Genomic DNA, 12,213 nt, shown 5'->3' on the forward strand with positions numbered 1-12,213 from the left:
ATCCATGCCTAATTTACGGTGCTTTTGCTCTAAAGTCAAAAAAGCACAAGGAGCCTTCAAGAATAGGGGGCATCAAATTTATTAACAGGCCTGCCACAGTGGCATTTTGCCATTTGAAAGAAGCTTATATAGAGCGGCAGTTTCCTTGTTGCAAGATTGTATCCCTTTACTGATTGACTGACATATCATTGATGATTGTTTCTGCACAAGACCCCTGACACAGGTGATCTTGCTGAAACACAGACTGCGTCAGGTCTATTAATAAAGTACTGATTTGACACCCCCTATTCTTGAAGGCTCCCTTGTCCTTTTTTGATTTTGGTTCCTGTTGGGTGTTCTTTGGATTCCCTCTCTTACAATATTACTTCCTATGCGAGTCTTTTACTGAAGATTAGCTTATGTTATCTGCCACAGGGCCCATTTTACTTCTATGGACCCTCTGCTGATCACATGCACTAATCTTTAGTATAAAACCTCCTGTGTCTTTACTGGTGCTTAATTTGCTAATCAGGGGTGTAGCCAGACCTCGAGGTGGGAGGGGGTCAGAGCCCAAGCTGGTGGTGGGGGGAAAATTTTGGTCCGCTGCCCCCATCCTCCGCCTCGCCACCTTGCTCCTCCCCACTCACTGCCGTTGCTGTTAACATATCTTGGCTGTCAGGGGTCCCCAATCCAGCGCTGGATGAAGGCTTCAACTGTGAGGGTTGGGGACCCCGCCAGCCAAAACAGGGGCCCAGAGCAAATGTTTTTTGGGGGGCCCAGGCTCCTTTGGCCCCACGTAGCTACGCCACTGTTGCTAATAAATAGATTTCCTCAGCTATAAAAAAAATTAAATATCTAAGGATTCTGGAAATCTCTTACATGATGATTCATCAGATTCTGTAGCTTCCAAAATATTCTGTGAACACTCATTAGCAGGAATACAAGGTGTGCCTCCTCCTATAACTCTGTAGTCAAAGGCTTTCCCTTCTGCTGGTCTCCTGTACCCACCACCCATCATGCTGTTTCAACCTTCTTTTGCTTCTCTGGGAGATGGGAGCGGACAACTAGCCTTTCACATTTATTTCTGGAAGTTGCAGCTGTTGGCATTCTCCTGTAAAGATTCTCTTTTCAGACTACAGGGGATTGGAGACCATCCTCTCAGCTACTCTCCACTAGTGCCATTGCTGGTCTTAAATCTCTCAGGGGCATCAAACCTTCCTTCCTCTGCTTCTACCACATTTTCACATCTACCTTATCCAAACATTGTGATTCAGTCAGACTAGGTTGTAAGTAGAGGAACAGAGCAGTAGTCTAATGGTTGGAGTAGCAGGCTGAGAACCAGGGGAGCCCAGTTCAAGTACCACTGCATCTCCTTCTGATCCAAGAAAGTCACTTAACCCTCCATTGCCTTGGGTACAAACTGAGGGGCCCTTTTACCAAGCTGAACGTGCGTCAAATTGGATTTACCACCCGGTTACTGCATGGCCCTTGCGGTAATTTCAGTTTTGGTGTGCATCTGCTACGCACGTGATGCACATAGGTCATTAGCACCCAGATTCTTAACCACTAGGTCAATGGCTGGCGGTAAGGTCTCAGACCCAAAATGGATGCACGGCAATTTTGATTTTGCCACACATCGATTTTCAGCAAAAAAAGAGGCCTTTTTTACAGGTGCGCTAAAAAACGGATCGGCGCCACCCAAAACCCACGCCTGCACTACCACAAATCATTTTTCAGCATTCTTTTGTAAAATGACCCCTTAGATTGTGAGCCCCATAGGGATAGAAATATACCTACTGTACCTGAATGTACACTTTGGTAGCTTTCAGGCTTGCAGGCAGTATAAAAGAAAAGACTGGAGCTGTGATTGTCTCTTATATGTACTTTTGTATAGCATTGTTTATGCCTGGCAGTGCTTTAGAAATAATGAGGTTGATGTTTTAAGGCACTTACCCAGTGGCTGCTACCTGGATAAATGCCAGTGAGGGGTATATTCAGCAGCAGATGGTGCCAGGGTGCTCTTTGGGTGGAGCTTGGGTAGAGCCGGTATTTATCTGGTTGGTGGTAATATCCAGACCACCCTCCAGGTAAAAGCTAGGACAGCAAAAATGCAAAAAGGCTGTCCTAACTTTATCCAGATAGCTGTCCAGTTATGGTCTGACTATCATTGCTAATCGGATAGCACAACAAGTCAGTGCTGAGTCCAGATATGCCACTGAATATCTGGATTTGTTTTAACCTTTGGTGGTCATCATTTAAAACTGCTGCAGCCACAAGGGGGAGTAACTAAGATGGCCGCTGCACCGGGTGGATATGAAAACGCTCTATGAGAGTTGAGCCGAGTAATTTCTTTTTTCCTGTTCTACAATGCCCCATAAACGTAAAGGAGTGTTGAGGGTAGTGCCTCCACCTACCTCAACTCCCTCAACGGGTCAAACTTCGCTGGAACGTTTTTTCCCCGGTACCTCCAGGACTCGGAGAGAGGATCCCGTTGTGGGGATAGCCGGAGAAGCGGAAACCTCACCGGGAGAGGAAATCTCCCTATCACCACCATCGCTTTCACTCGTCCCTCCTAGCCCGATGTCGAAAGTGGCCCTGGTGGGAAACCCCGACGACCCGGAAGGCGGGCCGAAAGGAGTTTCCACTGAGGACCCAGGAGCACAAACAGCGACTCGTGGACCCATGGGGAATTCATTCCATATGGCACAAACTTCGGAGGTGACTCTGCAAACGTTGAAGCTGATGTTGGACCAAATCACCACAACGATTCAGAAGACTTCAGGTGATGTACTAACTTTAAATACTAAGTTTATGGAACTAAAAGAGACTGTAGACTCCGTTAAAGAGGATATAACTACTCAAGTAAAATCGATACAGAAAGAGGTTGAAGTATTGAATGCCTTTAAAAATACAATGGTGAAAGATTCAACAAATATGAGGCAGAAAATTGAACAAATTGAAAATTTTAATCGGCGCCTTAATCTCCGACTCTTAAATTTTCCATTGGTAGCGGGGCTAACCCTACTTGACACTTTCAAGAAATACCTGACAGAAATTCTTCATTTTTCCCCAGAGGGTATACCCCCGCTAAATAAAATATATTATATTCCTAAGAGTAGAGAAAGAGAAGGAGTGCAAGGCTCTGAAGAAGCCAATCCAAATTTACAAAATATTTCTGACATATTGGAACAATCTTCAGACATTATAGTTAACAGAGTCACAATGATCATATCCCTGGTATTTGAACAAGACTACAATGCTATTTTAAAGCTTTATTTCAGAAATACGAATGCTCATTTCTATGGTTCCAAAATATGGATTTACCCTGATATCACCAAAGCTACACAACAAAAAAGGAAATTATTTCTGACATTAAAACAAAAGACTATAGATATAGGGGCTTCTTTCTTTCTTGCTTACCCATGCAAGTGTGTGGTGAAATTGGGACAAACTAAGTACATCTTTTTCACACCGGAACAACTAAAATCGTTTGTAGAAATGAAACAAGTGAAATGAAACTACTGGAGAAAAGTAGCCTGAATTATCATTTTGTTATTTGCCTCTATATAATCTTCTCTAAATTCCTTTACTCCCCCTTTGCCTTTAATTGGGGTCTAAGAAAGGTTGTAATTATTATAATTCTATATTTTATTGTTTTCTTTTATTATTCCATTCTGTTAAATATTTTCATTGATAATTAGATTATGTGAATTCCTTGGAATAATATGATATTGATTTCTACCTGAATTGCTGTACAAGGTTTATCCTTGAAAGTGTAATAATTTAAAATTATAAATAAAGAAATAAAAAAAAAAACTGCTGCAGGTTCAGTATCGGGGGGGAGGAGGGGAGGTGGCATAAGTAATAGTAGATGACTGTGTTTCTTCCTCTGCCTATCTGCTTTGGCTGTACTGTTTAGGTTCTTTTTCTCTCTGACTTGATTATGCAGACTGTCTTGATACACAAAGATTAAGAAAGGTTAGAAAACATTTTTTTCTGACACTGAGAAAAAAACAATAACTACATGTGCCTCTTTACTACTATAGTGCTACTAACATATGAAGTGCAGTACACATTATATGAAGGTACTTTCGCTGTCCCTAGACAGCTCACAATCTAAGTTTTCCTACCTGGGGCAATGGAGGGTTAAGTGACTTGCCCAAGGTCTCAAAGAGCTGCAGTGGGAATTGAACCCAAGTTGCTAGGATCAAAGCCCGCTGCCTTTTTGTCCTGACCTGATTTTATTTTTCTCCCTCATTATACTCCTGTCTGGTGCTAGACCCACAGTGAGAAAGCCTGGGAGATTTTCAAAAGAAAAGTCCGTTTTCTGTGGCACTGAGAGAGACACAGTGCTACTACTGCTTCTCTCTCTCTCTCTTTTTATTTTTATAAGTCTTGACTTCCACAGAGGCTAGCACCTTTTCTCTCAGACTTTCTCTCTCTGAATGCAGGAGAAAAAAATGGTTCTCTGCTTATGCTTTCTTTCAGTTTCCTGTTGAGCTGCTGACATCATCAGTCATGGGATTTAGGAGAAGTGTTAAATGGATAGGCATGTTTAGTTGCTTGTCAAAGTTTTCCACATGATTGGTGAAGTGACGTGCTAATACCTTGTCACCCTCCCACTTCGGCTTCACTCTGACCCTACAGGCTATACTGTAGTGGTGGCAAAAATGAAGGCGTATGAATGAGGATGTAGCTCATTCTAGCCCTACAGTCATTTGATTTATTGAAAAGTATGGGAACTGATAATGTTTTTATTTATTTATTTGTCACATTTGTATCCCACATTTTCCCACCTATTTGTAGGCTCAATGTGGCTTACATAGTACCGGAGAGGCGTTTGCAGACTCCGGTGAGAACCAATACAAAGTGATGTTGTGGTAAGATGAAGTTCATGTGGCATAGCCACATTAGGGAAACGTACTTCGGAAGAGTTGCGTTTTGTCCATTATGTACTTTAGCTTTGTTGTGTTGGATCAGTGGGGTATGCCTTTTTGAACAGGTTAGTTTTTAGTGATTTCTGGAAGTTTAGGTGGTCCTACATCGATTTCAAGGCTTTTGGCAATGTGTTCCATAGTTGTGTGCTTATGTAGGAAAAGCTGGATGCGTAAGTTGATTTGTATTTAAGTCCTTTGCAGCTTGGGTAATGCAGGTTTAGATATGATCGTGTTGATTCTGATGTGTTTCTAGTTGGTAGGTCGATCAAGTCTGTCATGCATCCCGGGGCTTCACTGTAGATAATCTTGTGGACCAGGGTGCAGATTTTGAAGGCAATGTGTTCTTTGATTGGGAGCCAGTGCAGTTTTTCACAGAGGGGTTTTGCGCTTTCAAATCGTGTTTTCCAAATATAAGCCGAGCTGCTGTGTTTTGAGCGGTCTGGAGTTCCTTTAAGGTTTGTTCTTTGCATCCTGCATAAATTCCATTGCAGTAGTCTACGTGGCTTAGCGCCATTGATTGTATCAGGTTGCGGAATATTTCCCTCGGGAAGAATTGTTTCAGGCATTTGAGTTTCCACATTGAGTGGAACATTTTCTTTGTTGTGGATGCCGCTTGGCTCTCTAGTGTTAAGTTGCGGTCTATTGTAATGCCGAGGATTTTCATGCTGTCTGATATAGGAAGGGTGTAGTCTGGGGTGTTGATACTTGTGGGATTGTCCGCGCTGTGTTGGGATGAGAGGATGAGGCAATGAGTTTACCACATTTTACCAATTATCTGAAAACAGATATCCTCTAAAGTAATAGTAAAATGTTTCCTTGGCTGCCCAAAGTAGAACAGCCTATCCACTCTTCTACTGTGGCTAAGTCTTGAATGTTCCTTTAAAATATGGTATTTCTCTGAGCAGCTTTAGGATAAATCTAGTATGTGAATCAAATGTTGAATAGCTCTTGGCTTAACTCGGAATGTGAAAATCAACACTTTGTTCTTCCAAGCAGAGACACACAGCGGTCTCTAAAGATGTGTGATAAAATTGGGATCAATTTGCTTTGTTGATTAAAATAAGCATCTCCGTCTTCCTGTGCACAGTAACAGTTTGATGTTCACTTGCACACACACACACACACACATCTTTGTTCTAGAGATAAGGAGCTGGAACTTTCAGACAGTCAGATCGAATCATTGACTGAAACCTTCCACCTGCTCATTTAATGTTTTCAAAATACATTCGAGTGATGATCTGAAAACTCAAGCAACAACAGAATGTTTTTCCTAATTCAAATTCATTTTATTTCTTTTTAAATGTTTCAGTCTTGCCTCAAATAATTTGGAGTTAACTTTAGAAACCATTTATACGTATACAGACTGGATTTATATGAGTAAATCAGCATCTAGATATAAATAGGGGTTTCAGAAAAGATGGTACATATACATATATTTGATATCACTTAGGGATTTAAAGGATGGCTACTTTATTAAATGCCCTTGCTCATACAAAATTTCCCAAATCCACAACATACATACACAAGTGGTGGTACATAAACTTATCTATATGCTGCTACAAGAGGGATGTATGTATGTATGTATATATATATATATATTCCTCTTGTACCAACACTTATTTTTAAATATATGGATTTCTAAAATGGCCCTTTCTGTTCTATATGATGCTACATGTAATTTTTTAAAGGCTTAGAGCTCACCTAGCTTTTATAAACCACTGTTAATAACTTTTACACACGGACCTAGACATCTGTTTGGCTGCCTGTAAAACCTATACACTGTTATCCTCCCGAAACACAACTTTGCCATTAGTTAACATTCAAACATATAAGCAACCAAGTTCACAGTTGGTTACACTGATGTAGATATACAGTATGTGCTTATCAGCCAGTCCAGTGGCTTATCCTTTCCTTGTGGTTTAATAACCATGTGTTCTTCTTGTTTCTTTTTTCAGGCAACAGACAATGATGTTGGCACATTTGGAAAAGTGAATTATTTCTTTAGCGATGACCCCGACAGGTAAATGTCATAGAGCTGTCTTCTGTGGGAAAATGGCCACTGGATATCTGTTTGCTTTTGTTTGAAATTATTATTCTGATTCAAGTTTTTTCTTTTCTTTAAAGCCTTGAGTTTATATGAAGATAAACTTATTATGGCATGCAATGTCTGCTTGAGATTGGTTGTGTGTGTCTCCTCCCCCCCCCCCCCCCCCCCACACACACACAAAATGGCTTGACCTAAGTTCACCTAAATTCATATATAGGTAGGGTCTTGGTTAGATGTGCATTCCATGGTTTTCAATGTTTGGCAATGATTTGAAGAGATTTGCAGTGAGGAGTAGCAAAGTGAATGATTTTCTCACAAGTTTACCATAGTTCAGGGAGGGAAGAATACAAGTGATTACATCTGTGGAACAACTGGGCCATTCTGAATGAAACTTGATATCTACACAGAGAAGTGGAAATATATTTATGTGTTATGAAATAAAATTTTGGGGGCAGGGAGAAAGGGCAAAGGGGATAATTTTCCTATAGAAATTGCATAGTGGAAAATTTAATTGCTTAAAACTGTATAACCACTGGTCTGATATGAATCAGACTTGATAAATATATATTATAGTTATCTCTCTATCGCCTATGTTTACTAAGGTGTGCTATAGGTGTGTTAGCGTTTTTAACGCACATAAATGGTTTACACGCATTAAACACTAATGCGCCCATAGAAATGTATAGGCACGTTAGCGTTTAACATGCCTTAACTTTACAGGCGTGTTAGAAACGCTAACGCATCTTAGCAAACATACCCCTATATCTGTATATCTAGATATACTTATTTATGTTATGGTAATTAATAATGTATTATTATTATTATATATACCACAGTACTCACAATAGATAGTCTCCATTTACATTGGCATTCCTAGAGATGTTGTAGTTTGCAATCTTTGAAATGTCTGTTTCCTATTGACTCACTTTTTCGAAAACACCACTAACACTTCCCAAAATATTGATTGTTTTCTTGCCTTTCCTTCTGTGGGGCCTCAGCAGTGCTTATGAATCTGACTCCTCATTGACTCTAGCACCATCTGAGAGTCTGACTTTCCTTGTTGAACTGTCACTCCTGACACCCTCCTCTGTTAATCTGTCACAGTGACTCTAAGCCCTACCTGTTCCCATTATGAAAATCTTTATGATCACGTATCATACATTGTGGTTCTTTTCGTCTCAATACCTGTTGCTGCTATACTCCTTGTGCCTCCCTTAATTCTTAGGGGCCTTCTCTCTTTGTTATTGCTTCTCTTTATGATTCCACGTCTCACCTGTGCTCCATTCCTGATTTATCAAGAAAGTTCAAGTCTTCTTTTTCTACTTGTTGTGCCATTTGCTTCTGTATTATGTACAATAGGAAGCCATTAATCTGTGACAACCTTGGAAGTGCTTTTGGTTACCACAGCAATCAATAATGGTACCATAAGCATGAAATGCAAAAAAAAAAATCATTGCATGTGTTAGAGATAAATAGCATATGAATACACTTGCAAGTTGCACAGAGATACACATGTAGAGGCATTCAGAAATGTTAACAAAACCCCCAGCACCCTCCTAAGTCTTTTTGCAGCAAATGCAGCATCCTGACATCCAGAAATAGCTTAGGATGAAAACCAGGGAGCAGGGTATTTTGACCCTCTAACTCTCCTCCACCTTCATCGACTAGGAGTAGAGTAGATAATTGTACGATGTCGGTGTGAAAATTTTTTTTTTTTTCGCTATGTCACTGTAAGGTATTCTATAAAACTTTAAGTTCTTCTACTTCAAATGATGGATTTCTGGTTTAGGTTCTCTCTAGATAAAGACACAGGAGTGATTACCCTAACTGGTCGGCTGGACTTTGAGAATACTCAACGGTATACACTGACCGTCATTGCCAAGGATGGTGGTGGGGAGGAGACCACAGGTCGTGTGCGAATTAACATCTTGGATGTCAACGACAATGTTCCTACTTTCCAGAAGGAGTCCTATCTTGGGGCAATAAGGGAAAATGAGCCTTCCGTGGTCACTGTGGTTCGCCTCCGGGTAAGCAAGCGACTCCTTTTCATTCTGTGCCCCCATCATTAGCACCACTACCAGCATCTTCCCAAACAGCAAGGCTGCTTCATTATCTGAGTAAGCTGAGAGGTTTGGGAAGAAGAGATGTGAGGGTGATGGAACACTATGTCGATGCTATTTTCCATCCTTTCAGTTTTCCATTATCACATCATATTTATTCTTTTGCTCTTTATCATTTGTCTTTTCCTTTTTCTCTTCCATTCCTTTCTCTTTTCTTTTATTACTTTCCTTTTTTTCTCCCTAATTTATCTCCCATTTCCTTTCATTCATTCCTTTTCTGTTTCCTTCTTTTTTTGGATTTTTCTTCTTCTTTTCTCCCTCTTCCTTTTTCTTCTGCCACGAAATTCAGCTCATTTATGATGTCATCAATTCTATATTTATGAAGGGAATCTCTATGGATAAATGGATATTTACTTATGAAGGATGGCTGTTTGAAAATTTTCCTTCCCTTTACAGCCTGTGCTGTAGACGAGTATTTTAGAGATATCCACAGGCAAACATTTTCTGTTCATTTTTGGTTCAAGGATCAAGGTTCAGCCTTATTTAATAAACCGCAAATCGACAAATTATCTAAGCGATTTACAAAGTTACTAGTAAAAAAGCCCCGTTTCTGATGCAAATGAAACGGGGGCTAGCAAGGTTTTCTTCTGTGTGCATGTGGGAGTGTGTGTGTCCCTGCCCTCTGCCCTCTCTCCCTTGCCCTCTCGGAGTCCTTCAGTGTTAAGTTTCCTGCTGTACTGTGCTTGTATTACAGAGATAGTGAGGGCTTCTGCCCTCTCTCCCCTCCCCCCTCTGAGTCCTTCACTGTTACAGAGAGAGCGATTTGATTTCTTGCTTTGCTGTGTTTTCCTTCACTGTTTGTGTTACAGAGAGAGTGAGGGCGGGGCAGGCACTCCTTGGGAAACCGGATATCTCTCCTCCTTCACACTTCCGGCTGGAGGCTTCATTTAGAACGTTGGTGGTGCCTTTTATATATAGAGATATTAAATAGGTATAATAAAATGAATTAAAATTAAGGAATAAAATAAAAAAAGAAAGAAGGAGAATCACATAAGGAAACTATATTACAAATGTTCATAACGATATGAGAGGGGAGTCAGGAAGGAGATCGTTAAATCTTAGTAGAAATAGGAGGAAGGGAAGGAATAATAGAGCCAGACACTGGTTAGGTACTGTCCAGGGCCACAGAACCGGGCAGACTATCAGTGAAAAACCAACAGAAATTGTCAGGTAGAAATATATGCTGTAGAGAAAAAAATATGTTTTAAGAACAGCCTTGAGGTTATTACTTGACTGTTTGATATGAAGATTAGTAGGGATTGAGTTCCAAATTGTAGGTGCACTAGCAGAAAACCAAGTCGATCTGGCACGATGGGAATGGATCTGTAGATGGGTAGGGACTGTTAGCAGGTGTTGATTGGCGGAGCACAGTGAATGTCCGGTTCATTTGGGCTTTTTCCTATCTTTTCAGACATGTTTTTAGTTCATTTCAGACATTCAGTTTAATACTTTTTAATACATGTTAATTGACTTGACTCATGTTAATATGTAGATTAATACACATTAAAACAATTCAGTATTTTTTTATTTTTTATTTTTGTTACATTTGTACCCCGCGTTTTCCCACATAAAATATGCAAAAATTGCTGGATGGAAGAAGGGAGAGAGAAAGAGAGAGGGCAGATGCTGGGTGGAAGGGAGAGCCTATTAGAGGAGACACTGGATAGAAAAGGGGGAGAGAGGAAATTCTGGACGGGAGAGAGAGGGGATACACTAGATAGAAGGGGAGAGAGAGAGGGAGATGTTAGCTGGAACAGGGGGTGGGGAAAGTGTGGATGGAAGTGGGAAATAAAGCAAGGAGATACTAGATAGAAGGGGGAGAAGAGAGGGGAGACACTTTCTCCACTGCTACAGAAATTATATTGGTTACCCATCAAACAATGTATTGTCTTCAAACCTCATTATTACATTCAAGGGTTTCAGATTTTGCCTTCCACAATATTTTTCTTTGCTTACCATTCCATACATACTGGCTCACCTCCTCTGTTCTCTCAATGATTGCCACTTAATTCCCCCTGCCCCCAAATACGCTTAGTTAGAATTCACTAGAAATCACGCTTTCTTCTTTGCAGCTCCCTCTGGATAACTGTACTATCCCCTCTTTTAATAGCTTTAAAACCAAACTAAAGACCTGGCTTTTTATACAGGCCTGTAGCCCGCCTTAGCTCAAAACTGATCTGGTTTGCAAATGTTTCTCTGTAGTACTCTCCTTCCCCTCTTTCCTATTCCTTCCTTCCTTTACGTGGACTGGCCCCTCTTAGCCCTCCCTTCCCCCAGTTATCCTCTCCTGTTGTAATTGTTCACTATTAGTTGATATGAGTGTTCTTTCAGCTGTGACTAGTACGCTTTCCTATCAATTATTGTAGTTCCTTTCTATTTTTCCTGCTTTGTTTTTGGATTAATGTACACTGCCTAGATCTGCGAGTTAGTCATGGTGGTATAGCAAATTTTAATAAACTATAGATGGAAGGGGGAGAGGGGGGATGCTGGGTGGAAAGAGTAAGAAGAAGAGGAAATTCTGGATGGACGGAGGGAAAGAGAGAGGTGATCCTAGCTGGAAGGGGAGGAGAGAGGGGTGATTCTCGCTGGAACAGGGGAGCGAGGGGGAAGTGCTGGATGGAAGGTAGAGAAAGAGAGGAGGGAGATGCCAGAAGGAAGGGGGGAGAAAGAGGGGAGAGATGTCGGAGGGGTGAGCATTCTGAAGGGCACTGTTTTAGCAGTGCGAGGCCCGCTGACTGGAGTCTTTACTGCAGTTCATTCATACTAGTTTGTATTTTCTTGGTTCTATGACTTTGGGCTTTTTGAAATTTTACTTTGGTGGGACTGTTTATCCATGACTGGATCAGCCAGCCTGTAATTTCATCCATGTGGCAGCCTTTAGTTTTGGCGCCCCAATTCTTGTGGTCTGCTAGGCAGCTGGATATGGTATCAGCTTGTTTTCCCCCTCTTTTTTGGAAAGACTACGGAGGATGAGTGGGAACCAAGCCTTGCCTGCTTAGGGCTAATTCCAGAGGAATCAGTGCCTTTGACCACCAAATGAATATCAGCATAGTTCCCTGGCACTGTGTTGGTTACTTGCTCGAGGCACTACCCGATGTTTAAATAAGTGGTCTGCTTTGTTTAATATGAT

The 12,213-nt window shown here is 41.0% G+C and overlaps 1 protein-coding gene across 1 annotated transcript in view; it reads left to right on the forward strand.

Moving 5' to 3' along the window:
• Positions 1-12,213, forward strand: part of CDH23 (cadherin related 23) — a 1,475,307-nt gene that overhangs the window by 756,723 nt on the left and 706,371 nt on the right. Inside the window, exons 12-13 of the mRNA XM_030204991.1 lie at positions 6,872-6,936; positions 8,753-8,990. Of these exons, the coding sequence (XP_030060851.1) occupies positions 6,872-6,936; positions 8,753-8,990 (303 nt within the window). The remainder of the gene's footprint in view (positions 1-6,871; positions 6,937-8,752; positions 8,991-12,213) is intronic.

This window comes from Microcaecilia unicolor, chromosome 5, assembly GCF_901765095.1.
Source record: "Microcaecilia unicolor chromosome 5, aMicUni1.1, whole genome shotgun sequence".
Lineage (NCBI taxonomy): Eukaryota > Metazoa > Chordata > Amphibia > Gymnophiona > Siphonopidae > Microcaecilia > Microcaecilia unicolor.